This window comes from Atractosteus spatula, chromosome 2, assembly GCF_055471065.1.
Source record: "Atractosteus spatula isolate fAtrSpa1 chromosome 2, fAtrSpa1.hap1, whole genome shotgun sequence".
Taxonomy (NCBI): Eukaryota; Metazoa; Chordata; class Actinopteri; order Semionotiformes; family Lepisosteidae; genus Atractosteus; species Atractosteus spatula.
The window spans coordinates 10436916-10464540 of NC_142707.1; the positions used below are offsets into that span (position 1 = coordinate 10436916).

Consider the following 27625-nt stretch of genomic DNA (forward strand, 5'->3'; position numbering starts at 1 on the left):
TTGGCCCTGGCATCTATGTGAATAGCCTCTCCCCAAAATCGTATTTTTTCAGTCTGTCACAATATATTTGTTTTATTTGTTAGAAAGTGGTAGGTGTCCAGCATTGGTAGAACTGGACTGAGTCCATTACTTCTAAAGTGGTACGATGTTTTTGTCATTTTAGTCCAAGCTTTGCTCATGAAGAAACCGATTTGCCTGTATATCTCGCACTCAGTGTAAGTCTACAACACAAAACCCATCACCCATTTTAGTAGAGTCAAGAAACCCTGCAATCATCATTTGGAGAAATCAAAGAGACAGAAGCTAGGATCCCTATTTATTCCTGAAAGATTTATGGGCCAAACCTCCTTACAGACATAATGATATAAATACAGTATATTGCACAATTAAAATATATCAAATGTGCATGCAATATAAACAAGTGGCAACAGATTTTCATTGTAAAAATGTAATGGAGTTTTTCCAGAGGCAAAAAAATACTAATGCATCTAAGAGGCAGAGAGCTGGGCTGTGAAATAAAGAGGCTATAAGCTGCAGAAGTTTGAACAGACAAGAACTATCCACAAGAAATGTGGCAAAGGTACTGTATTTATTCCCAATCTTCATTTAGCCTTACAGAGAATTGATTAAAAAGTATGTTTCCGACAATAAAGTTTACTATCAGCTTTTTCATATTGCCAGTTCAAACATTTTCATGCACAAAATTATGAGAATATCATAAGCAAATTGTATTGCTTGGAAATCTATACTTATTACACAACCTATGAGCTTGTGTGAGGAATTTTCTCATTTTTCACTCTGTAAATGGGTAATTAAAGTCTATATTATTGGTTTTCAGAAAAACAGAAATAAAGGTTAAACAAACTGAGAAAAGGCTACTTTAAAATTTAGGTTGAAGGGAAACAACACCCTTAAGTAAAAATAGATTTTTAAGAACTATGTATGGGAAGGCCAAGCGCACCACCTTTAATTAAAGGTGTACTTTGATTGATGGTTGAAAGATCCAATGAACGATTAAGAGATTGGGTGATTGACCAATAGCTGATGAAGAATTTACGGTAGATCATTCGCAGAATTTTTGAATTGTTGGGTTTGGTAGAAAGTAACCGGTTTGCGGTAATCGCCGTTTCGAATAGCTGAAGAAATCCCCCGTGATTTTCTTCTAACACAGTCATCGGAAGTTAGAAGGTAAATTTTCTGGTTTAATTTGCAATGTTCTGAGGAGACGATTGAAACGTTTTCTTTCACATTATTTTACTGCTGATTTTTATGTTGAGTAGCGACATATTAAGTCATCCTGTAATTTCTTTCAGATGTATAATATTTTTAAAATAGCGTTTTGCCTACGTATCCTTGCGTAAAAAATGAGTGAAAAACATGAAAAGCGTAGGACCATTAACTACAGATGTAAAGCCCGACATCCCACTTGGTTGATGGTTATAAAAGTTATTAAATAATGCAAGTCAATATTTAAGTTGTAATATAAAATTGTAATTATATATAATATTTACTGTGTAATAATACATTTTAGCCATGTTTGGCGTATTTTAAGTAACATGTCATGGAAATGTAGCCTGTAACACTTTCAATGTCTACAATGGCGTTGGAAAAGTTGGACGTCGGTTTTTAACGAGCTACCGAGAATCGCAACACTTTTTGTCAATCAGATTGTTTAGTGAAAGGTTAAAACCCGTGTACATTTATATTCTTTATGTGAATACCACTCAGCTGACTAGAACTCAGGAGTTAGGGGGCCAGGGGTTAACTTGCTTTTGCAGTTGTATGGATAAAAATACTTTTTTTAAAAAAGTGTTCCACCACCCGTGTTGCCTTGTAATATTTCAGACCATAACTGAAATGAATATTTCCTTTACTCCGTTTTTATGCAAGAAACGCACTTGTCTTCCTTAAACAATTAAAGATGGACCCTCACCAGCGGGGCATCCGAGAGGTTACCGGCGGAAGGACTCCCGGACCGAGAAGAGGCCTCTTTCGCGACGAGTCCGCATTTGGCCTCTCCAGAGGCCTGTCTTTACCAGCGGCGTCCGGGCTGGGGCTTGCCCGGGCTCCGGCTTTCTCTGGTGATGACACGGCGGTGCGGACTCTAAGCAGGATGCCATGCCCACCCGCGGGCCTTGGTCGTGCCAGGGGGTTACCAGTGCCCGCAGGGGACCCGGTCTCCGGGTGTGCCAGAGGGTTCATCCTACCTTCAGAGGAGCCGCCCCTCATGCTTGCCAGAGGCGTGACACTTCACGCTCAGAGAAGCGGCATCAGCAGGGCAACCGAGCTGGGCGCTCCAGCCGAAAGGCAAAGCCCACCAGTACACCAGCTTCCTAGTTTAGGTGGAGGCAGGGGCTTCCCAGCCCTTCGGGATACACCAGGCTTGCAGGTGGCACAGGTAGGTCCAGCCTCAGTTGGAGAGGTTCCTAAGCTGGTCATTACTCTTGTTCTCAAAAGTACGCTGGTGTGCTGCCTGCTCAGTCTAAAGATATTAGCGTCTGAATCAAGAATAAAGTCGTGCCTTTTTTATGTTCTCCTTTGTCCAGTTTTGTAAGCAAACAGATATTATTGGAAGATGTTTTAGAAATGTAGTGAAGAGTAAGGACCAATAGAAGAACAGTTGTGTCCAGGCTTTGTAAATTGGAACTTGTTCAGCTCACAAATGTAGCAAGAATTTACAGTAGGTTTCCATTTTTACTTTGCAAAAATACGTGCATTTCAGTCTTACACATAGACGTGCCACCTTGATTTCACTGCTTTTTGTTCATCTCTTAATTTGGCATTTTTAGAAGACGAGGTCTAACTTCACTGAAAAACAGTCAAAATATTTACAACATTGCAATGAGAATATCTAAAGCATTACCACCACAAGGAAATGAAATTTTAAAAACAAATGCTATCGATTAATAAGTTAACAGTTATTAATTGTTCATCTCCAGGTTTAACTGATTTTCTAATTAACCATTTCCCATTTTTCACTTTTGCAACTGTATGAGATTGATTGTAAATATTATAATAGCTGAAAACTGTTTTTTGAGAGCTGTCTGAGCGGGCTAATCAGTTGCATTATTAGCCCTGACTTAGTTAATTAAAAATGAAGCCTATACTTGGGTGGACTTTTACTGTTCTTGTGATTTGGAGCTTGTGTTGGTATGTAGAAAGAATACATTTAAAAAAGTAAAAAAGAGTTTTAAGATAACTCGCTAATGGGATTTGGATAGAAAAGATGGCTTCTGTAATAAATCTGTAAGATTTTTTTAAATGGTGTTTTCTAAACAGGTCTAAAATATTGCTGTTCAGAAAGTTAATCAATCTTGACCATTTTTGAAAAGCAGTGATGTTTTGTGATTAACTCAGCCGGGAGTGGCAGAGTTTCAAAGCTCTCAAGTTTGTTGTGTAACATGGGAGTTTGTGAAGTGGAGTTCCAATGGACTGTAGATGCGTTACGCAATGCAGTCCAAAGTGTGGCAGCCGCCTTCATTGGTTGAACAGGAGGGATTTTATTTTGTTGCGAGCAGGCGACCTCTCCACCCTCTGGACCGACCCTGGTGTCCATGTTCCGAGGTATTGGGATAGATCCTGTGGAAAAGACACCGTGGGGCAGGGGAGCTCCGCAGGGGGGTGAGTGCATTCCCATCATGCTCCTCAAAGTGGAAAGACGGAGACATACAGTACCTGCTCTGCTCCTGTATAAGAGAGTTGAAAATTGTTGGTGTAATTCAGTAAGAAATTTACAAAGGGGTAAAAAAATAATGTCCATGTGATGTGTGGCCAAATTGCAATGAAAATGGGGGAGGAAAAACGCAATGGTACTTATCAGCGCAGTTTGGCGGCTGTGATAGATTCTCCAACAAACAAGATAACATTTAATAACCTAACGTGTGTGTATATATACCATATATCGCTTCAATGTGGTGTATTTTTTAAATTTCTTTTGAGTTTTTTGAGTGTAACACTCTCTTTTTCGATTTAAACAAAGCACTGAATGTCCCTTAAGGATTGTTACTTGTGAAATCCTGTCCTTTTCAGTCTTGCAATGCAGTTATAGTAGAAGCTGTTCTTAGTTATTTCTATTGTGCAGTGCTTCAGAAGAAACCTGAATGACCCACACTGACCTAATTAGTAAAAACTTAAATGTACTTCATTCAAATAAATAAAAAAAAGTATGTGCTTATTATACCCAGACTTGGCTAAGCTTGCAGCTCAGGCCTTCACTCTCTTGTTCCGGTCTGGCTAAGTCACAACACTCAACTCGCACACAAGCCAGTTACAGTAGCAAGTGTGCTTGACCGCTGCAGATGCATAAGGCCACAATGCATTTTCACCAGTTTTAAGATTTAGCTGTGCTGAAAGAAACCAGGAAAATGTTAGCCCTGCAAACTTATAATTGCATGTTGGTATCCAGCAATCTTTTTATATGATTTTACCAGCAATTGCAACTGCATAACCAAAAGCAGAAAATGGCAGGGCCAGCAGGATGTCTACCGGGTGGGAAACCTGTTTGCATTGCTAATGAGGTTGTGGAAAATGTTGCTAAAATGTTGATCTATTTCTGTTGTCTTCTGTAAATGGGTCCCAGAGCAGGAACTGGTCAGACCAGGAAAAAAATTGAACAGCTGATCAAGTGAAGAGCTCATTAGCATTACTGACACTCATCAGTATCGGGATCTGTAAGAAGTTTTAGAAATTCAATTTCAACTGTTCAATTACAGAACTTAGACCAATTACTATTATGATAATTGGTGCACCCTGACAACTTACCACTCACTGTGTACGTGTACCATTTTACAAGTTTCATCTCCTGTGTGTGAGTGTCTGAAGTCTCAAAGTAAGCAGAAATGAAAAATAAGGCTATACTTTGTGTGAGCATATATAGATTGTTATAAAGCCCTGTAACCAGATCTGCTGCATTAACACCTTTGTTTGTGGTGTTTTCTTGTGTGGTTGGGGTTCCAGTGAGTCGCGGTGCATTTGGGGTTGTCGGAGCTGAGGTCAGGCCTGAACCAGCTCCTGCAATTGCAGAAAAGGGTTCCAGGGGAGATGAAATTAAGGAGAAGGCAATAGGGCGCAGCAGGTAAGGAAACTTCAGCATGAGTCATTCTGTTTCCTGTTGGGCACTTTCCAATTGCTCACATGTCTCTTTTTAATTAAATCAGTGCTTTTAAGACCACTTTGTGATTTTGGCCCTGCTGAAAAGATGTTGTGGACTTTTGCATTATTAAAATTAACTTTGGTGTGAATCCGTTTGTAAATTGATTTTCAGTGCTAATTAAGCCTCTGTTTGTTTTTCTTCCTGTTGATCAGATTAAAATACCAACGCTTTTTTTTTTTGCTTTGGCAACAAGTGTAACAGAGTTGATCAATCATCCTATCAGACATGAGACTTGTTTTCCCATAGAACTTGTTGAACTCTCTGCAAGAGATCCACAAAACCAAGAATGAGACTTGCTTGAGTGTTGAGTGTGTTCAGTTAAGTAGCTCTAGATAAAGATTTTGTAGAACTGACTTCTCTACTTGATCAATATCTTCCAAATGGCAGGTATATCTAGGGAGGGAAAGTATTCTGGGTAGAAGAGAGCTTGTAGAAATAAAAAAGTATGCATGCAGGTAAATACACAAATGGTAGTACACATACTAGTGATTTCCATTTTCATTAAGGACCTGTGGCTGTGTTCCTTTTACAGTTCCCTGGGACACAAAGAGCCAAGCTTTCAAATGATGGGGTTAGGACGCACAACTTTATCTTCACCTGGCTGGGGTAGAGCGTCCCCAACATCTCCTGTCCTCACGCTGCCTCCTCCCACTGCACCTAGTTCTGATTCCCCAGTTAGAGAAGCCTGCAGGAAGCCATCTCCTGCCCCTGTTCCAGTAGGGGAAGTTCAGAAGGAGGGGCCACAGTAAGGAGGCTCTCTTCTCGAAGTTGTGCAACAGGTCTTTATGTTGTAAGAATACTGCTTAGGATTCCTGGGTCCTCTGGATCTTATGATGCAAGCCAGTTCTTTTGGCACAGTCAACTCTGGGGACAATGACCGATTTTCCTAAAAAGTGTAGTTTAAGAGAACCATCTGATTAATAGAAGCAAGCACTTCTAATAAGTATAATAAGTATACATATAAGTAACATAAAAAACAATTTAATTGAATCAAATGAAAAATTTCTTAACTTTTAGATCAATACATGGACTTTGACATGGAAGAGCATTAAGCGATATTTAACACATTAAGGTTCTAACTTAACAACAAAGGTTGTAATCTAGTTTTAATTTTAGGTTGTCTTGCCTTTCGTGAACTTAATTAAAATGAATTATGTGGTGGGAGGAACTGTGAGTTCTTGATGTGCTTCACAAGTACAGAGGAGAGCATTTTTTTATAAAATGCAAAACATTTCAGCCAATATTTGGTAATCCACGTCTGTTATTTGTGGTTGTCAGCAGTATTTTTAGATCTGAGTCTTAAATTTAAGAGGCTATTTTGTGGTAGATCTTAAATGAAACATGTGACAGTTATTTGGAGAAATCATCCTTTTTTTTAATCTTGGGACTTATAACGAGAAAAAATGTTGATGAAATTTAAAACTTGGGCGATATGCATACTCAAAATATTTAGCACTATGGGGCCAAAATGCATTCATTTGTACTTCAAAGTGGTCTAGCGACTAACAGCTGCATAGCACTCAGCCAAGGGAAATAGGCAACATACTATTTTAAATTAATTTGCAGGGAATGGGTCATATTAAACTCCAACTTGCTTCCTCAGGCACATATAAGGTACTTTAATCCTATGTCATTTTTTAATTACACCGATTAAATTCAGCCAGTCGGTTAAAAATGTTTACACCCACCACTGCTGAGGGACTTTCTTTTTAATCCTCCTGTTTAAAAATTGTTCTGATGGGGAGCACCTATTGCATCACAAGGTCTTTGGCAGCTTTTCCTAACTGCATGTTTTTTTTTTAAATGTAGTGAGCCATTGCTGAAGAAAGGTATCAAGGGAAATCCTTTAACCATTGGCTCAAACCACATCTCCATCAGTTGCAAGAATGAGGCTGTCTATCAGTACCATGTCATGTTCAGGTAAATATTTGAAATTGTTTTATAAGGCGTTATTCACTAAAATGTTTTTCAAATTGGTTGCTCAATATACGGATCACTAAGTTTTCCTAGGATACTAAATGGGGAATAGTTAATACCACGTACAAGAAAAAGATGTTTGGAAATTGAAATTGGTTATAAATGTCACGGCAGTATGGTGAAATTAGGTTTATTATGACTTTTCTTACTTAGGTCTATGTTTTGGTCATTCAAACCAATTTGTGTTCAACGTTCCCTCTAGAACTGATTTTTCGTTATCGATATCTTGACTGTATCTGATATCATTTAAGTCTTGTGGCATCTGAACTGGTCTTCTGTAATCACAAAATAATAGTTTGTTCATGCTAATTGTGCCTACCAGCTGCTTAAAATGAATTTGAATATTATAGACCAGTGGTTCTCAAACTGTGGTACGTGTACCAGTTGTGGTACATGGAACGCCTCCAGGCGGTACGCCATATGACCCCGGAACTTTGTTGTGAGCACTGAAAAATTGGGACGGGTTTTCATATTTTCTATTTTAATAAAATTAGTTTGTGACGAATACGCAGCCTACGTACTACGATGCAGCGCGCGCCAATACTTGAGTGGACACGAGCTACAATGTAATTCTATAACATTCTATAGGAATGCGTGCTACGAACGCAAGTGACCAATTGTAAATTGTAAAAAGTTATCTCCAGCAAATAGGGAGGTAGAAGAATGTGCGTGATTTTGGAACAATGTCAATGTTGTAAGCACAGGAATCCATAGAAATGTGTACTACGAACCCTGGCAATCTTGTGACCACAGGAAAGCGTGATAGATAACAGGAAAATATTGAAGAGCTGTTCTAGGTTAATTTGAGAAAAATACATCGAGCGTCTCTGTGTTTTGCTCCCATGCGCATGAAATAAGAACTTTTTAACTTCTGAGACAAAGTACTGAAATGGAAACGGGGAAAAATGCAAGCTTGTGGATTGCTAAAGCAGGTAAGCCCCACATTACTTGTGAAGAACTTTGTTTACTGTTGGCAAAAGAGCTGACACGTATTATGTGTGGAGAAAAAGCTGCTGAACAGCTCAACCTGCTGCCCCCTTTGAAAGACACAGTCACTCATAGAATTATTGATAAGGCGGATGATGTCAAAAGTACGCTGATGGAGCGTGTTAAGATGAGCAGATGCTTTTCGCTGCAATTAGATGAGTCTATAAATGTCATTGATTTGGCCAATTTGCACGTTTACGTTCGATACGAGTTTGAGGGCATGTCCCATGAGGACTTTCTGTTCTGTAAGCCGCAACCAACAGGAACTACAGGAGAGCACATATTTCAGCTTCTAAATAAATTTATCGAAGAGAATGGCATCAACTGGATAAAATGCGTCGGAGTTTGTACAGACGGTGCTAGAGCGATGACAAGCCGAAACAGCGGTGTAGTTGCACGAATTAGAGAGGTTGCTCCAGATATGAACTGCAGCATCCACCGCGAGGCCTTGGCCATCAAAAAAATGACTGACGATTTAAAGTCTGTTAGGCTCTGTTGTGAATTGTATCAAGGCTCGACCAATGAATTCACATCTGCTTTGCTCGACTAAATAGGCTCACCCCTCTCACTGAAATGGTGCTTTTTTATTGTTTATTTTTAATTTTTGTTGTTGTTTCTTTTGTCATTCTGTAAAGCGCTTTGAGAAGCCACCTTTAAAGGTGCTATATCAAATAAAGTTTATTATTATATTTATTACATGTGTATGTGAGTGTGTGCGCGCAAGTGCTCTCATGTTGGTCATTGAGTTTTTCTGGGGTTCTGGGAAAAACACTTTGGTTTGATCAGGGGTGGTACTTGGTCCAAAAAGTTTGAGAACTACTATTATAGATCATCTGACAAGTGTTATGTCTGAAAGTTAATTAAGAAGAGTGTCTGTCTTGTAGCCCTAATGTGGAGGCCCGAAGCATGCGGTTCGCCATGTTGAAAGAACATCGCTCTGTCACGGGGGATGTTGTAGCTTTTGACGGCACTATTCTGTACCTCCCAGTAAAGCTGAAAGAGGTGTGTACCTGAAACTTTGATTGTTCATTTTACTAACCTCACTGATCCTGTGGTTTGTCATGAATTAATCTTGGAAGGATATATGGTGTCAATTCCAAGCAAAAAAAAAGTTTATTTCCAAGAGTTTTTCATTTAACACGCAATGATCTAGTCATTGGCTGGTAAACAACATGGCTGTTTTTAGTTTCACTATTCTTAACACACAGCAGTTAGAGACCTAGGAAATTTTACCAAAACAGAACATTTTCAGAGCATCAGGATGATTCAACCAGTATTCAACCTGGAAACTTTTTAGATGGAACAAATGATAAGGCAGGAGAATCTCCACCTTTATACCCTGGAAAGTTAAAAGAAAAGGCTCTTTATAGACAATGCATTAACTCAAAATACAAAAAAAACCCTACATCCATTATTGAGCTCTAGTTAGACTTCTGTATAAATAGTCGATCAACAGAAGCACAGCTAAGTTGCTTAATGGCTCCAAACGTTTCCAAAAACTCCACAGGTGTCCACAGGTTCCATGTTGGTCTGCCATTTCCTTCCCTCCCTCTGGTGCAGTTGGAAGATTTGATGTCTTACTTAGATATTAGATTCAAACTGACCTGCTAGAAGCCTCGGCTTCCTGGCTTTAACTATCGCTCAACCACTTGTCTTTCACCATTTGGTCATGTGACTGAAGGCGGCATGTTATTCCCCTTTGCTCTCTGTGGATTGTGGTTTAGACCAGAACCACCATCACAACTCCACTTACCACACCCTTACAGCATACAAAAAAGAGCTTTACCAGTGGCATAATGAATTCTGATTATATGGATGGTCACCATGGGTAAGGTTTGATCTGTGAAACAGGCTTCGAGATCCTAGAATCTGACTGTCCATGTCCAATTATAGGAGATACACTTGAAAAGCAAGAGATTGACTGACAATGAACAAATTAGCATCAAGATTCAGATGACAAAGATCCTTCCACCCAACTCTGACCTGTGCCTCCCTTTCTACAATGTTGTGTTAAGAAGGTAAGATTGGCTTCCAGGGCATTATACGCTAAGGTGGAAAAAAATTGGGTATTCTCTCTTCTGGGGTCCATTGCCCAAGATAAACTTGATCTTTTGGGCTGCTTGCACCCCACTGATTTTTTAATGCTATTTTGAGCCTAGTGGAGAGTGACCACTATTCTCCAAGTGGGCACCTGGTGCCAGGGCAGATCTGGGCTAATTTGTCAAGAGCTGCTTGAAACTGTTGTTGGTTTTGGATTGAATGGGTATATTATGGAAGGTAATTCTAAATGTGGGGGGAATATAGTTCTTCAAGCACATTACATACTGGGGTGTCACAGAGGGATTGTACAGTATAATCCAAAGAAAGAATGACCAAATTACTCACACCACAAAGCGTTCTTTCAATCCTACCCCCCCCAATTCCAGTTCTGAATCCACAATCCATAAATCAGTATTCGTTTCAGCTCTAATCCGTTGCCGTTTCGTTACAAAAATACCTATTGTTAATGACCCTACCCCGAGTGATCTTACAATACGTTAACATTTTCCCTGCCAACACGAAATAATAAGTGAACGTAGAACATATTTACATTTTAGCCAAGAGCTCCATGTTATACAGTAGTTGAACACAAATTCCAGATCAGAGGTGCTTACGGCTTTCTGCTGCTGCAATCCTATTTCACCCCTCTTCTGGCTCCATATTCTTAGCACCAGACACTGACTCATGCTTTTTGGGAATGCCACAGCTATGCTTGCGTTTGGATTATTTGTTAATTATTCCCCCTGGAAGACTTTAGATTGACATTGTTTCTAATAAAAAAATTCTAACAAAACTAGTAATCCGTTAAAATAGTGAATCTTTTTAACTTAATTAGCCTGTTAAGGAAGTAATTTAACGGACAGTTTGTCTAACCCACGCATTTATTACTAATTTGATAAAAATGTCTTAATTGTTTGGGTGCCTCATATTGCAGAGTTGAAGAGTGTTGCTTTGGTGTCAACATTATTTTACAGTATAATTAGTTTCTTGACCTGATTTAAATGAGAAGGAATTGAACCTTGGAAAGATTTTTATGCATTGACTCTCCTCCATATCAGTGCCCTACCCATTTCAGTTAAACAACAAAATGTTAATTATAACACCTTAAAGACCAGCAATTAAAACCTAAAAGCCCAGTGTTTTTTTTTGTGGAAAATTTATTCAGTTGCCAATGATTTTACTTCATTTATTTTCATTGATATGTGACCATTTTGTAACTTTTTAAATTGTTTTACCTAATGTTTTTATCCTGTTTTATGTATTAAGTTTTCTGTATATTGTTTTAGTATGAAGTTTGGATATTAAGATTTTTCTGGGGTGGAGGCTAGATTCTAAATGTAACTATGTGGCTAGATTCGAAGTATATACTTTCATTTCTATTGGAGAGGTTGGTGGCTGTTGAAGTGTTTCCCTATGCACTAACCTCACATTGTCACAATACACTATTTTTGTGAGTGGTTGCTTTAGTCTGTGTGCCTTGCATTGAAGGGTAATGAAGATCTTGGGACTAAAACTAGTTGGACGAAATCATTATGACCCCCAAAATGCGGTGGTGCTTGGAAAGCATAGGTAAGTAATTCTCTGTTTGCTAATTAAAAAATGTGAGATTTTTCTCTAACATTATTTTGTATATACTGTATATAGGAAGAAGAAAAGCTCTATAATGTGTATTTAAATGCATACAGCACATCAAATGACAGTATTTTCTTTAAAAATGGCAATTGTTTTAAATTTGTAGCCCTTAAACTGCTGTTCTGTCTCTTCAGAACTATAGCAATGCTTTGACAATATTCAGTAATCATTGGAGTGCTAAAAATACCTTTTAAGTTCTTAAAGTTCATAACATGTTGATGGATTTTAAACTTTTCATAGCCAAGAAGATTCTTCCTTTTACTGTATTCAGTTAACTTCCCTTTTCTTTCCTAAAGTTGGTTGTCTGTAATAATTCTTTCAGATGCTTTGTGGCCAGAACTGCCTCTTGCTGTATCTAGTGTTTACTGTATTTTGAATTCCAGGTTACAAGTGTGGCCTGGCTACTCGGCCTGTTTCAAGCGCACTGACGGAGGGCTTTACTTGTCAGTGGATGTGACCCACAAAGTGCTCCGCAATGACTCTGTGCTGGACATCATGTGAGTTTTTACCTTCCCTTCTGCTTGCAGGTTTTAAGTTAAGGGAATTTCCAACTTGTATAATTGGTACCCTGCAATGAATTCATTCATTAATATAGGCAATGAAATAGTTTGCGTAATGGGAGGCCTCCTGAGTGGTCCACCTGTTAAGGGTGCGTGCTGGGATGTTTTGTGATCTTGGGTTCGAGTTCGCCATGTCACTAGAAAACTGTGACTGAGTTTTGTCCGGGAAGTTGTGCGTTTTGTGGTTTGGTGCTGCTGGAGGCATTGTGGGATTAGCTGTCTAGGGCTTTGTCGGGAACCCACTTGGCCTCCTGAGCCCTTGCAGGTGAGTGGTGCCATCAGTGAGGGACATGCCTCTCTCCTGCTGTGGGCCTGTGGTGTATTAAAAGAAGGTGGGAGGGTGAGAGGAATCTGTCATCTCTTCTCTAGTCAATCCCACAGTTGCATTTCATCCAGGCATCTTAACTGAGACCTACGATATGAAAATTGCCTATTTCTAAATTTTAAAAATTGCTTCATTGTTTGTAAGTAGTGGTTCTTAACTGCATAAAAATCTTCATCCAAGACTTTAAAATGTTCTCGTGAACCAAAATGCATAGATCAGAGGTTGTCTGCAACTGGAATGTTGTGTTGTAGGAACGTTGTGTACCAGCAGAGCAGGGAGAGCTTTCAGGATGAGTGCACCAAAGAGCTGATTGGCAGCATTGTTATGACACGGTACAACAACCGCACCTACAGAGTAGATGACATTGACTGGGCCAAGTCCCCAAAAGACGTGTTCACCATGGCTGATGGATCACAAATTACATTCATCGATTACTACAGGTATTGTCTGGGACCTTCTTTTCCATTGAGGATGACTGCACTTTTGTAACATGTAATGATTTTTTTAAACATGGCCCCTCTCATCCCAAAGAGCTTTACATGTAGAAAGTGACCCATTTTATCCACCAGTAAAATGCTGCACCCATGTACCCAGAGAAGAAAAATAGCTTTGTTAATTAAGGGAGCACTTTAAGAAAGACAGAAGGTGCAAATTCAGAGTGGAATTAATCTGGGATACTGGAGTTAACACTCCTATTACTCTTAAAAAGGACCATGCAATCTTAAATGACCTCAAGTAGAAAATGCCTCATAGCTTTTTTTAAAAAAAAGTATGAGAATGAATATAGAAAACAAGGTATACAGATTCAAAAAATAAAAAGTGGGGCTAAAGTCTATTAGAAATAATGTATTTAGGTGACGATTGTTAAAAACACATGAAAAGACTTTCCATGGTGTTACATCTTTCTGCAAGAGTTAGCCAAAGCATTGTAAAGGAAACTGCAGTTTTTCCAGCACACCTGCAGAGGTGTAGAAGCATTATGTCCCAAGGGTAAGGCAGCATCAGGAGCACTCATTTGGTACAAAATGCCTGATACCTAAAATAGAATCCAAGGGAGACGGTAAACAAGGCAATACCTTTTATCATGATGATGTAGCCCTTATCTCCAAAAAATAGCTACATAAATTCTTGGATGTTTTTCTGGTGATAACTCATGTTGATGTGAGTGTTTTTTGGGGGCTTTAGAAAAATAATTACAATTGTTTTCATTATTACGTGAAAGTAATTATTACAATTACTGTTCCTGGCAAAACCAGCTATACTGAAGCAAACATGGACTTCTTAAAACATTTGTATACTCTGCATTTAGCCACTTTACTCTGCATGTAACCAAAATATGAATAAAAGTGAAAGTTAGATTTGCCTTTAATCCTAGGTTAAATGTTATATGTATATTTCCATGTATAAAGCTTGTCCGTCATAGTGTTCACAGAGGTCCCCACAGTAGTAGCAGGAAGCTATGTGAATGGTGCTTAAAGGATAACTGTGTTATTCTCCTGAACAGTAAACACTATGGTATCACCATCAAGGAGATGGATCAACCTCTTCTGGTGCATCGCCCCAAAGAGAGGTCAACACCTGGAGGAAAGGTGCCGCGCTCGTCATTCATTGTGGCAGCACACACCTGTCAAGCTCTCTTTTATGAAGAGGCTATACGTCTTTGGAAATTCAGTTGTGTTTAGGCTTAATATGTGCAGATTTTATAAGACGTAGCCAAATTAGAAAAGTGGGTGTTTTAGTTCGCAGTGCCTCCTTTCAGTTTTGTCCCATTAAGTTGAATTATAGGAATTATGACTACATAATGGGTGTACACATATAACATGAATGGGTGAAAGATGTTACATGTCAGTAATAACTGCAATTAATAACTACTTGAGATTTTTGTATTAAGTTGTAACTAAACCATATCTGAGCAGATTTGATAAGGCACTTAAAACGACATCTTTCACAAGACCTGTTTTTTAGAAGTGGCTGCCCTACTATTGTCTAAATATGGCAGCCATATTCAAGGTCCTCAGTGTAAGGACAAGTAGCTGTAGCTTAAGCTTGCTTTGCTATCTGAAACTTTAACATGACTAGCTACATTCCACAGATGTGATTTTGTTTTTTAACTGGCGTACTTTATATATGAAGCAGTGGAGCCTGTGAGCTACTGTAGAAGGATGGAGCGCTGCTGAGGTAGATCACCTCTGTATATTCAGCTATATACAAAATATAATGAGCTGCTGCATCTCAATAGAAACTGAAATCCTTGGAATATTAGTAATTCATTAGGTAGGTCCTTTTGCAATGTTTTGCTTTAAACATTCCCATCTAGATGCAGCATTGCCACCTAGTGTTTGAAAATATGAAGTGTCATGGCAGTGAACAGTCTAATTTTTTTGGCTTCCTTAAGACATTTACAGGCAAGTTCTAATTAGATTTTAAGGAGATTTGACACAGAGCTGGTATTGCTTAATACCTTAATCAAACCTCATTGAAGCTGCTGATAGGACAGTTGTCTTTTGTGCAGATTATCACTGGTGAGATACTCCTCCTTCCTGAGCTTTCCTTCATGACCGGGATTCCTGAGAAGATGAGGAAGGATTTCCGAGCTATGAAGGCACGTCAGGCCAGATCTGTGACCTATAGAGTACTAATTCATATTGTGATGCTGTGTCGTCAATAGGGCTTCAGGCTGAATGGACACTTGTCAAAGTGTGCATTATCCATGGACACTAGACACCTAGAATTTTTTAGGATAATCCATGCGTGTGATGTTAATGTAGAATAGAGAGCAGATTAAGTGTAAAGTCAGTGTGCTCAGGGTGAAGCATTAATAGCATCTAATAACTGCAATTTGGTTTTGAATTATTCTTGTTAAAATGATGATGAAATAGATTTAATGCATGGAATGTTTAATAAAACAAATACAGATGCATGTGTAATAAAATGTTAGCATGCATGTAAATGTAGTGATGGCTTTTATGGTTTTCTTTCAGGATTTGACAATGCATATCAGCTTGAGTGGGGAGCAGCATACAATCTCCTTAAAACAGCTCCTCCACAACATTAACTCCAATGAGGAGGCCTTGACAGAGCTCAGCCGTTGGGGTTTGGTAATCAGTTCTGACATCCTTGTGGTGAGTCTGACCTTCCTTCACACACAGACAGGACAGGCTTTATCAGACTAAACATGAACGGTGGCGAGGAGAGTTTCTGAGTATGTTGAAGCTGCCGGGTGAGGATTGTACTTTTCCTCCAGTGCTATGAGGTTAAAAATGAGAGGTAGCCATTTGGCCCATTTCGCCTATTTTGTAGTTAGTAGATTTTGATTTGAAAAACTCATCTATCTGTTTCTTGAAAGAAATCAGGCTGTTGACTTTAAGACCATGACTGGGAAGGCTATTCTTTAAACCTACAACCCTTTCGGTAAAATAGTAAATCAAAATCAAATCAAATCAAAGTTTATTTATCAAATGCACAACAATACAGCGTGCAGCAGTAGTTGCTGGCAATTAGATGTCTTTTCCGCGAGCTCACAGAATCACAAAAATCACAAAAACACAAAAATCACAAAATTGAGGTTATGAAAATAAGGTTACATAATAATAGATGTAATAGAAATTGAATAGAACTCAATATGAGTAGAGCTGCTATGTGTCCATGGTGTATGCAATATATACAAGTAGTGCGTTTATGCTGAATACAGTGAACACTGTGTGTCCATGTAGCCATTACAGGTGATTTGCTAAAGGAGCTGCAGGTTGGCTATTTAGCAGTCTTATTGCCTGGAGGTAGAAGCTGTTCCGTAGTCTGTTGGACTTGGACCGAATGCTTTGGTACCGTTTACCGGACGGTAGGAGGGAAAACAGTTTGTGACTGGGATGACTGGGGTCCTTGAGAATGGACCTGGCCTTCTTCAGACATCTAGCTGAGTAGATATCTTGGATGTTTGGTAGCTCACAGCCGGTAATGAGCTGCGCTGACTTCACTACCCTCTGCAGTACTTTGCGATCCCGGGCGGAGCAGTTCCCATACCAGGCAGTGATGCAACCAGTCAGGATGCTCTCAATAGTGCACCTGTAGAAGTTGGCCTGGATATGTGATGGCATGCCAAACCTCTTTAGCCTGTGGAGAAAGAATAGGCGCTGCCGTGCTGTTTTGACCACGGTGTTGGTGTGGTGGGTCCAGTTTAAGTCCTCTGAGATGTTAACTCCCAGGAACTTAAAACTGCTGACCCTCTCCACTGCAGTCCCACTGATGTAGATAGGTGTGTGATCTCCTCCCTGGTGTTTTCTATAGTCCACAATCATCTCCTTAGTCTTACTGATGTCCAGAGAGAGGTTGTTCTCCTGGCACCATGCTGCCAGGGTTTCAACCTCCTCCCTGTACGCAGACTCTTCACCATCTGTGATCAGGCCGATGACTGTTGTATCGTCCGCAAACTTAATGATGGAGTTTGAGTTATGCCTGGCGACACAATCATGAGTAAGTGAGGAGTAGAGGACAGGGCTAAGCACACAGCCTTGGGGGGCTCCAGTATACTTGATCTTGTGAAGATCAAGTACCTCTTGATCTTCATTTTAAATGTACTTCTACATACAGTTTTCACTTGTGCCCTCTGTAATGTGTTTCACTGTTCTTTCTGAAGAAGGTGCTGGGCTGACTTGGTCATTGTCTTTGATAATTTTGAATACTTGTTAGGATTTTGAATCTTTGACTTCTTTTAGTGAATTTGTTTCTCTTTCTGTTTCTGATTAGACAGCTGGTTCAGGTGATGCAGTAGTAGCAGACTGGTAGATGAGTCCTGAGTTATTAGTGTCCAAATCATGAATTCTCTGTGCTTTGATGTTTTTATATAGACATCAAAAGTAAATATTTTAGAATGTAGGTTAAAAGTGTAGTAATGGATGAAAATGAAATGATCAAGAGCACCCTGATGTTAAATTTCAACAAGTATTGAGATTTTTCCAATGTGGTGAAGAACAAATAAAAGAGTAATCAGCCTTTTTGCAGAAAATGAGATGTGTTGATTGAGGGCAGACCACTTTTATAATTTTTTACCCATTTGTTTACTCAACAACAGATTTGAAGGTCATCCTGATGTACACAGGAATCTTGTTTTTCAGTTTTGGAATCTTTGTTCAATAGCAGTTTAAAAATGTGAGGAAGAGAGATAAACATCTCCTTGAAAGCCTAATGCGTATTACAAAAAGAAGACGGTTTCATGACACTACATTTTTTATACTGAAATGCCCAGGAATGAAGCAAAATTGGAGAATTGGCTTGTGTGGAGGTGGTGCTTTTCTTTTCACAGTCTCGAAAAACAGGCTGTCTGAAGTGCATCTCAAAGAGGCTAGAGGAAATGGGACATGAATGGTTAAGTTTCTGCACAAAAGTGCTTTCAAACAGCTACACCATGTACTGGAAACATAACTGTTAAATGACCTATAAAGATAGAACTTTTTTGTAGAAGTTTGAATTCAGGTCCCACAAGTCTTGAGAGGCAAATTTCACATTTATTGTGCATAATACATCATTGACAAGGCATTGAAATTGCATGACAGTTTTTCAAGTAACTGACATTTGAAGTTTTAAAAGCACAATTATCACAGGAAAGTTTGAATCGGTGCCAATAACATTTATGGACCTCCTAGGATGGTCTTTATTCTTTAATACTAATTTTGTTTTATGTCAGAAATAAGTTTTTGTTCTGTAAAATAAATCTTAATCTTAAGACTATGGTATACTGTGTGGTAATTATAATTGTGGTCCATAAAATCAAAATCTTTGCTTTATACAGGTACGTTTAATTTGGTGATCTACTTTTGTTTAGACATTCATGAAAATCTACAGTATATCACTTTGGATACAGCAGTGTATGGTGTAATGCAAAGTAACATTCTTTAGATTGTAATTATGCATTGCTTTCTAAACCTGGTTTTGACTGTATTTCCTATAGAACATTGTAGTCATTGTTTTGACAGTGTGAAGGAAGGACACTGCCCCTTGAGACCATCTTCCTGCAGTCTGCCTCCTTCGTGACGTCTCCGGAAATAAGCTGGTCGAGGGAAGTGGTGCGGGACGCTTCTATCAGCTCTGTAAGTCATGGCTGCAGTTTGAAAATGGCTTGGAAAGGGATGGTGACGTTTCAAATCTGGGTGCGTTTGATTTGCTCTGGTTCTGGATGAGATCTTTTACCATTGTGTAGAAGGCAAGCAGCTGCGTATGGCTAAATGCAAGGTTCTAAAAATTGAGCGTGGTATTAATGAACGTGAAAAGGAAATGGCAAAGGTGGTGACTTTTTATATTTTTGTTGCACTTGCTAGTTTACTGTTTGTCGGTTGTACCCAGGTTCCTCTGAACTGCTGGGCCCTCTTCTACCCACGGCGCTGCTCGGACCAGGCAGAGGAGTTGGTGACCACCTTCGGGAAAGTGGCCGGGCCCATTGGGTTCAGAGTGGGCCGGCCCATCCGTGTGGAGCTGAGGGATGATCGCACTGAGACCTATGTCAGGAGCATCCACTCGCAGCTTGCCATGGAGGTGGGCAGGCCGCAGATGACCATGGTGTTTCTGCAGTTACACCGATTATTTTGTGATTGTGTGCAAGACCCATTCAACAAGGTCATTTTAGTTATATGCAAAATTTGGATGCGTTTTTTTTCTTGTTCTTTCTAGCCCAATGTGCAGCTTGTGGTTTGCATCCTCACTGGAAACAGAGATGACCTCTACAGTGCCATTAAAAAGGTCTGCTGTGTGCAGACTCCAGTGCCTTCTCAGGTCAGGCTATCCACGTTATGGTCTTTGTTTACATCGTGTTTAACAGGAAAGTTCTGAAACCCTGCTTAAACCCTGTCCTTACTATGATAACCATCCATCCATTATCTAGCTGCTTTATCCCATACAGGGGGTAGCAGGGGAGCCAGAGCCAATCCTAGCAAGCAGTGGGTGGAAAGCAGGATACACCCTGGATGGGACACAAGTACATCCCAAAGTACACAGATACAAACAAGCACTTGCTTACACCAAGTCCAGGTTCCTGTAAGCAAGTACCACCTACCACCAAGTTTTTGGGTTGTGGGAGGAACCCGGAGCACCTGGTGGAAATGCGATCACACACAAACCCAGGGAGAATGCACAAACGCCATGCAGTATCATAACATGCTAGTAAAATAAAACTTGAGTGGTGATGAGTGGGAACAAAGGGTTCTTTTCCTTGGAATTGCAGCTGTTTTAATTACCATTATAGTTGTCCCATTTTTTTCTCACTTAAAACAACAAAACCCCTCATTAAGTAGGATCTTAATGACAATTTTAAGTGTCACCTTAGTCAGGAATTTAAGTTGATACTATGTTGCTGAATAGCAGGGGCTCATTAAGTGTCCACAAGCACCCCATTGACTTGCCCGTTACGATAGCTTAAGTAGTATGTTCCACTGCCCCATTGTGTATCTTGACTGAGCAGTGACTTGGTGAAAAGAGACTGAGATTGCCTTTCCTGTTTTAAGAAGCTCAGCAAAACTTTGCAGGTAACACTAACAGTTAATTTTCTTTGACAACTCTTTTGAAACTCTGTAAAAAAATATCCTTCAAAAAGTTTAAATTACAGGATCTCCAACCGAGAGGAACAACTCTCGGTTTTCATTGTGTACTACAGATCACTTAAACTACCTTATCCACCCAGCATTCTTCAATACATTTAACATTTGTTGTGCCTGTGGCTTGTTATACTGATGCGTTACTTACTGACACATTGTGCAGCCTTGGAAATGTTGCTTTTAGTTCTCACATTCCAGAACTGACCTTTGGTTTACTTAGGGAGTGTAGACCTCTTATTTTTTGTCTCACTTCCTTCATTGTAGTAACCTTAAACAATTGTTTGAAATGTTTCGCCTAAAACCGTCTTCTTTGTTAAAACTGACCTTTGAATATTACAGGCTATAAATATCAGAACCATCTCTCAACCTCAAAAACTGAGGAGCATTGCCCAAAAGATCCTGTTGCAGATAAACTGTAAGCTAGGAGGGGAGCTTTGGAGTGTCAGTATTCCCCTGGTAAGCACCTGCCGTCTTGGAGCTAACTAGATGAAATACTGAAAAATTATAACTGTTTTCTAAGCATTTTTGTCTTGTCCTCTTGGAGTACACTATCTACTCCAAATCAAAGAATTCACTATTGGTCTCATTCTGGATGTGGGTCAGTATATTCACCGTATGGTTCACTTGAAAGCTTATCTATTCAACACTTTACAGTGGATAAAACATGTCCAGCTTCTCTTGATGACAGAAGAACCAATGGCCACAGTGATGCTGGCCATTTAAAATGTATTGATCTTTTTGTCTGAAATGAAAGAGTTTAATGATAGAACTTCCAAATACTCAGCAGTAGAAAAGACGTTAACTGCTGTTTTCCGATTTAGGCAGGAGATACTTGACGTCATGCTGCAAATTACGGTGACCGTTAAGTCTTTGAAAATTTCTTAGACTTGGAGCGGGTTATGTCGCACAAAAGTACTGTTTCAGAAGAGTATTCTACCAATTAAATTAAATTCTACCAATTCCATTTTTTTCCACAGTTGGTTGGGAAATGACAGTCACTACCCAACTGTGACGTGACCCAGGCTCGAACCCTCCCCTTGAAGGGGGACATTTCTCATCTGAGCCATGTGGGAGGCCCTGGGGAATGTGGGCCACAGTTTGTGAACAGAGCTGTATGCAGCTACATCACCTGCTTTGCAGTCAAATTAAATTTGTACAGACAGGAAAGGGGTGGGGAGCTGTGAAGCGGAAATCTTCTCAGGGTGGGATTGAGAATTCTGTTCTACATTTTTTAGCGCTAGGGTTGCCCCAATTTATTTGAATTTTTTTTGACAGCATTTATTACCCATTCATATTGTGTGATGTAGTAATGCATGTACGCTCTTTCAAATTAGCAACTTAGGGGAGCTTGATTTTTGTTGCATTTGTAAAAGTCACCCAGAACATAATGTTTGTGTTTTTAGTTCAGAAGGAAGAGTAATAGTTCAAAACAGGGTTTGCCTTCATGCTTCTTGAGATGCCAAAAAAGCACCGTCACTTAAATTCTAACTGCTACTTGCATTTGTTTATAGTAGAAACTGTAAACATTAATGTTGCTACGGAAATGTTACCATAAAGCTTGTGATGCTTCATTTGCAAAATTCAGCCTGGCACTTTTGTTGCTTTACAAAAGAAACTGGCTGCAAAATGCATCTTGAATACACCTGCAAGCAAGACACATCCAGATAGAGAGAAATTGTTGTGGTATGCTTTGTATTAGTTATGCTGATAAAAGAAACAGCACAGAAGTTCTGACGGTTTTCGAGCCACAATGAAGGACTAAAATCTAGTCTGCTACAAGCAAAAAATTAATTCTCTTAAACTAAAAACTTTTATCAGTTCATAATTTATTGTGGCCAGTGCTATTCACAGTCTGTTTTCTTAGAATGTTTAACTACTTGAATCAGTGATAGATCCCTTAATGTGCAGTCATTTTTTCCTTAGGTACTTCCTTTTTAGGAACTCATTTTGTTCAGTGGGTGATGCACCTCAAAGTAGTGAATGACAAGTGTTGTGGAAATGTTTACCAGTTTTTCCTCTGTGCAATGTGAATTTTGCATTGAACTGTGTTTGGATGCTTTAAAAGCGTTCTAAATCTTTATTTAAGACGTGGGAGTAAATTGTGAATACTCTCTCTTTTTGGTGTCATTATTTTGTGGGTAAATAATTTTATTTTGTGGGTGTACAGTAACTGGCACAAACAAAAACCGCTGATAGCCCTGCACCTGTATAAGGAAAATTTAATTAGCTGTCAATATATCAGTGCAGTGCTAGCTGCTGCAAAACTCTGCATATCTTATAGGAAATTAATTGACGTCATTTTTTTGCCTTTGATATCTGCTAACAGAAACAGTTGATGGTGATTGGAGTTGATGTACATCATGACCCCAGCAAGAAGAAACGGTCGGTCATGGGTTTTGTGGCCAGTCTTAACAGGTATCTGGGCTCAGCAGATGACATATGATACATTTCTTCCAATTGGTATTTTTTTTATAACAGGCTGATTTGTGAGCACTAATAAAACATCTGAATACTCTTGCTTTCTTGCAAGAGGACCTCTTTGACCATTGCTGGAAATTTGATTAACCTGAGTCTCTGCAACATAAATAGTGCTTATAAGACATTTTTTAACATTTTAGCACGATATTAAGAGATGTTATACAGACACTTTAAGAATTGATTGTTTGGATTCTTATTCAGATAATTATCATGTCCTGTAGTTTAGAAACCTGTTACCTTCCTCTATAGTTGTTTTCCTATAACATGCACAATATCAATCCCAGTTTTAATTTAGATCAGGTTTATGTTTTATGAATACTATCTATTGTACTATTTGACATTTTTATGAGTAAATCTATTTTTCAAGGCTACAAATTCATTTTTAAGAACATTGCTCCCAACACAGGTTTGCTTAACTTTATTTCTTTTCTACAGCTCATTAACCAGGTGGTATTCAAAGGTGACCTTCCAAATGCCCAATGAAGAGGTTATCAGTGGGTTCAGAATCTGCTTTTTAGCTGGTTTGCAGAAATATTATGAGGTAATACAGTAGTTTCTCAAGTATGGAATACATCCATAAGTTTTTGCACTATGGTGTCCCCTTTATTTAGTATTTAAATCAAAAATAGGCTTTCAAGATTCTAATTCACAGTATCAAAAGGTTTACAGACTGAGCTGTCATTGTGATAGCAGTGTTACCATCATCTAGCCTGATCTCTTCAGATCTCAAAGCTATGCAAGGCTAAGCTTGGTTGGTAAGGAAAACCAGGTTGTTGATGTTGGTGAATCAGCAGGTGGCACTCTTTTCTCTGAACCATATTTTTAAACCAATATCCCTGTATGGTAACTGGGGACACCTGTCTATAGGATTCTGTCCTTCAGATGAGACATTAAACTAAAGTCTGACTGTTTGACGTCTGACATGGGATCTTTATTGAAATAGTAAACCCAAGAGTCCTGGCTAAATTCCACTCTGTAATTTTACTATCCTTTAGATTTAAAAGTGCTATATAACTACAAAGAATTTTCTTTAAAACCTTTGCTTAAGAGGCTTTTTCAGAAGGTCTTTCACTGTTTATCTTTAGGAATATCTGCAAACCACATTTTTAACATTGTTGATTTAACTTCTAACAACAAAGTGAGATATGGTTTAATGCGTGTCTGTGTTTTACAAGATAAATCATGGCCTCCCAGACAAGATTGTGGTGTACCGAGATGGGGTGTCAGAAGGACAGTTAAAGATGGTGGAAAATTATGAGATCCCTCAGCTCTTGAAGTGTTTTGAGACTTTCCCAAGTTATGAACCAAAGCTGACGTTTATTGTGGTTCAAAAGAAAATCAGCACTGCACTGTACTCCTTCTCTGGAGACCGGTTTAGTACTCCACCTCCTGGAACAATTCTAGACCATACCGTCACCAGTAAGGATTGGTAAGTCTGCAATGTAAATAAGGGTTTTCAAAGAAGTAGAATCGGAATCTCTCCTGTCCCACGGGTGGAATAGTTCCAGGCTTATTTTTTTATCTGCCAAATTCCTGTTGCGTTTTCTTGACTGGCATTTATACAATCTGTCCCTTTCTACATGGCTTCCAGCCCACCTGTCTCCTGTTCTAATACTCTCCTGCTTAGACTTACATCTCTTGACTGTATTCCATGAATATAATATCAGTCCACTACAGCTCATCCACAATTGTGCTGCCTGCCTTGACTTTTTTGTCTTGCTGTTCTTATTCCAGGCTCTCCACTCATTGACTCTTGCCACACAATTCTGATTCAAAGTTCTTTCTTGCTGCTGTCTCAGCCACTCTGCTCTTGCCTGTCTTCAGTCCCTTCCTCTCTACCTCTTCCGGAGCCTGCTTACTGTATACTCCATCTTCACTTTTTAGTGGTGTAATTAACTACTAGGCCACATATCTGACTTCTCAGCTCTCGGTTACATCCTTTAGTAAATTTTTGTGCTTTACATAGTACTAATGTTTTTAATTGAGATTGGTACTGTGCAGATTTTACTTATTAAACATGGGTAGTTATAATCTAATGCCCTTGTCAAAGTGACAGGTGGGTGGTGCCTGGGGATGTGACCAGCCCGCACTTCAGTCTTCAGCTTCAGCTTGTTTGTGTGTTGTCCCACATTGGTGTCCGGGTCATGAGAGCCTGGGAAAAGTCTACTATCTGACTAAGGAATCTGGCAGTTATGGTGGTGTGGCAGGGTTATTAAACGGAGCAGCCACAGGGGGTCTGGGGGTGCCTCGGTTGGAGCTTTCAAAATTATCGAACCAGTACGTGGGTTCTGGGCATAAACCTAAGTTAGACAATTTTGAGCAAAATCCAATGGTGGCTCCAAACAGGGACGGGCAGTGGTAGGCTGACCTTTTTGCCCCCACCTTTTATGAGGGTAATAGGCTACAATTCATTACATGGAGCACAGAGATGTCTAACAGAAATCCCAATGTAGATTCGTAAATGTAGTTTTTATTGTTTTCCACAATATTTGTATTGCATTTTATTGTGCATTTTGAAACTTTGTGCTAACTTTATTACCATTTTTAATTATTTTGTAGTGCTGGTATGTTATAGTCTATTCCTTTTGTACTTAGAAATAAAAATGTAAAATGTTTTTTGCAAGTTACTCTGTAAGCCTATGTTAATTAAATAATAATTAAAGTATATTGACCTAAATCCTAGCTTTTAAAATATTCTGCCTTCTCAGACACAAAGTCTGACCCTTATTTACTAAAATGGCACCCAAGGTTGTAAAGTTAAAATTAGGAAAACCCAGAGCTGTCACCTGTAGAAGGCTAATGTAGACAGCATTGTCTTTGCCTTTGAAGCAATCGCCAAAAACAGTACTCTGAACATTTTAAGCCTCTAAACCCTCTGCTCTGAACTAAACTAAAGTTTTCACGAACATGTGCCTGGTAGAAGCCTTGTTGATTCATTTTATGATTCTTGGCATGAATACAGGTATATCCAAAGGTGTATTAAAACTGCTATGATGTTTTTGCTGTGCTTGATTTTCATTGTGCTATCTTTTAGGGTTGATTTCTATTTACTGGCTCATCATATTCGTCAGGGTTGTGGTTTGCCAACGCATTATGTCTCTGTATACAATACAGCCAATCTCACCCCAGACCATTTACAAAGGTAAGTAAATACATTCTAAAATGAACACTTTTTAAAGTCATAATTTTTTTTTAATTCAAATTGGAATGACTTGGAGCCCTATCCTCAGAAGTAGCTGAGGTAGCTATGATATTGATCATAGGGCAATCTTTTTCACACAGTAGGCACTTACAGGTGTGTTTTTTCTCTTGGCAGATTGACTTTTAAGATGTGCCACATGTACTGGAACTGGCCTGGAACCATCAGAGTCCCTGCACCGTGCAAATATGCTCACAAACTGGCATACCTGTCAGGACAGTACCTCCACGCTGAACCATCGGAACAGCTGTCAGACAAGCTGTTCTTCCTGTGAATTGTCCTTTTTAAAAAAAGAAAACATTATTTTAAGATGCTAGAGACTTCTACATGCCAATTCTTTTGATGTAGAATGGGTGTTCTTCTAAGATATGGTTGAGAAACTGCAGTTCTTGAGGACCTGCAGTGTTCTCTGGCTTTTTTTCCTATCCAAACTCCTCTGTTAACAGTATGTCTAATTACCTAATTAACTGTATTAACTAAACAGCAGCCGTTCTTGGCTTGAAAACATTATGGAGATACTTATTGTGACTGGGCCACTTCTTTTACAGTCGTAATAAAAAAATTGATTAGGGAAGTTTTCAACTGGAAATAACCATTGCACACTGCAGCCTTTCAGGAACATGGGTTGCAACTTGCTTTAGGTGGAGAGGAAAGCATTTTCTAAAAAAACATTGTGATTTTTTTTTTCCTTTTACTACTTATGATTGAGGCATGTAATCATTGTTGAAGAGATTACAGAATCCTTAATTCAAATGGGTTCTTTATTTTGTTAGAGTATGCTTCAAGAAACAAGTTAGAATGGTCAGATGGCCTTGTCTTGTTCATAAGTTTTCTTTTGGTTTATACAGTAGATCTGTATAACTTATCTTTGTTTTATTGGTTTTATCTTCTGGGTAGGTGGAGCACTGTTTTTACTTGTTTTGACTTCTGGCTCTGTTGAGCGCTCTCATTTGTGTTTTTGATTAAAATAAGTGGTTCAGATTTCATGGGAGATAGTACCTTAGAACAAAAATATAAATTAAGGGGCTGAATCTGTATGTGGTCTCAGTTGGTCAAAAATGGCAACAAAATATTCAAAGCAATTTTAGAGATAAACTGGCATTAGTACTACTGCAGTAAATGTCCTGAGTGATTTGTTGGCACAATAGAATAAAGCCCATATTTCAGGCATTCTCAACGACCAATTCTCAGTTAGTCACCCATCATGTCAACTAATTTGGTAAAATTCCAATTCCAAGCAGCACGGCATTCCAATTATGTGGTGGTTATCAATATTTTAGTACTCTATACAAATTTAATAGATGGTTAATAAAAACAGTAAAAAGCATTAAAGCTGTGTGGACAGGTTATTAATGCATTATTATGCAAATTTATATGCAGATATTTTGTGGTGTTGAAATCACTGGAAAGTATTGCTGCTACATTTAAGAAGTCTAAAAATACCAGATTATTAGTATACCACCAAATGCCCTCCTCTTGTTTGTAACCGTTCTTATTTACTATGTATAATACATTAAAATCTTTGTCATCTTAATACAGTGTTATTGTGAGTTTCCACGTTATTGTTAAAGTGTGCCGTGTGAAACCACCGTGTGACTGTTACATCCCAGTGTGTGGTCTATGTGTGTTTGTTGTTATGTTCCACACTTCTGACTTGGATTGTTCTCCCTCCCCCATTGGCCCACCATTACACCA

General features: G+C 39.0%; 1 protein-coding gene across 1 annotated transcript; it reads left to right on the forward strand.

The window, feature by feature from the left end:
* Positions 1-1921: 1921 nt before the first annotated feature.
* On the forward strand, positions 1922-26204 carry piwil2 (piwi-like RNA-mediated gene silencing 2). Its single transcript, XM_088939740.1, has 22 exons — positions 1922-2398; positions 3519-3621; positions 4957-5074; positions 5685-5897; positions 6962-7072; positions 9001-9118; positions 10010-10134; positions 11645-11725; positions 12172-12285; positions 12925-13113; positions 14178-14262; positions 15186-15275; positions 15655-15795; positions 18643-18756; positions 19010-19198; positions 19334-19435; positions 20593-20709; positions 22580-22668; positions 23167-23272; positions 23907-24160; positions 25766-25873; positions 26048-26204. Exons 1-22 carry the CDS (start codon positions 1922-1924, stop codon positions 26202-26204), a joined length of 3201 nt encoding a protein of 1066 aa, XP_088795866.1.
* Positions 26205-27625: the final 1421 nt, after the last annotated feature.

Coding starts and splice junctions, on each gene's coding strand:
- piwil2 (XM_088939740.1), top strand. CDS start 1,922: ATGGACCCTCACCAGCGGGGCATCCGAGAGGTTACCGGCGGAAGGACT. Junction 5,075..5,684: donor AAGGCAATAGGGCGCAGCAG/GTAAGGAAACTT, acceptor TTCCTTTTACAG/TTCCCTGGGACACAAAGAGC. Junction 7,073..9,000: donor CAGTACCATGTCATGTTCAG/GTAAATATTTGA, acceptor TCTGTCTTGTAG/CCCTAATGTGGAGGCCCGAA.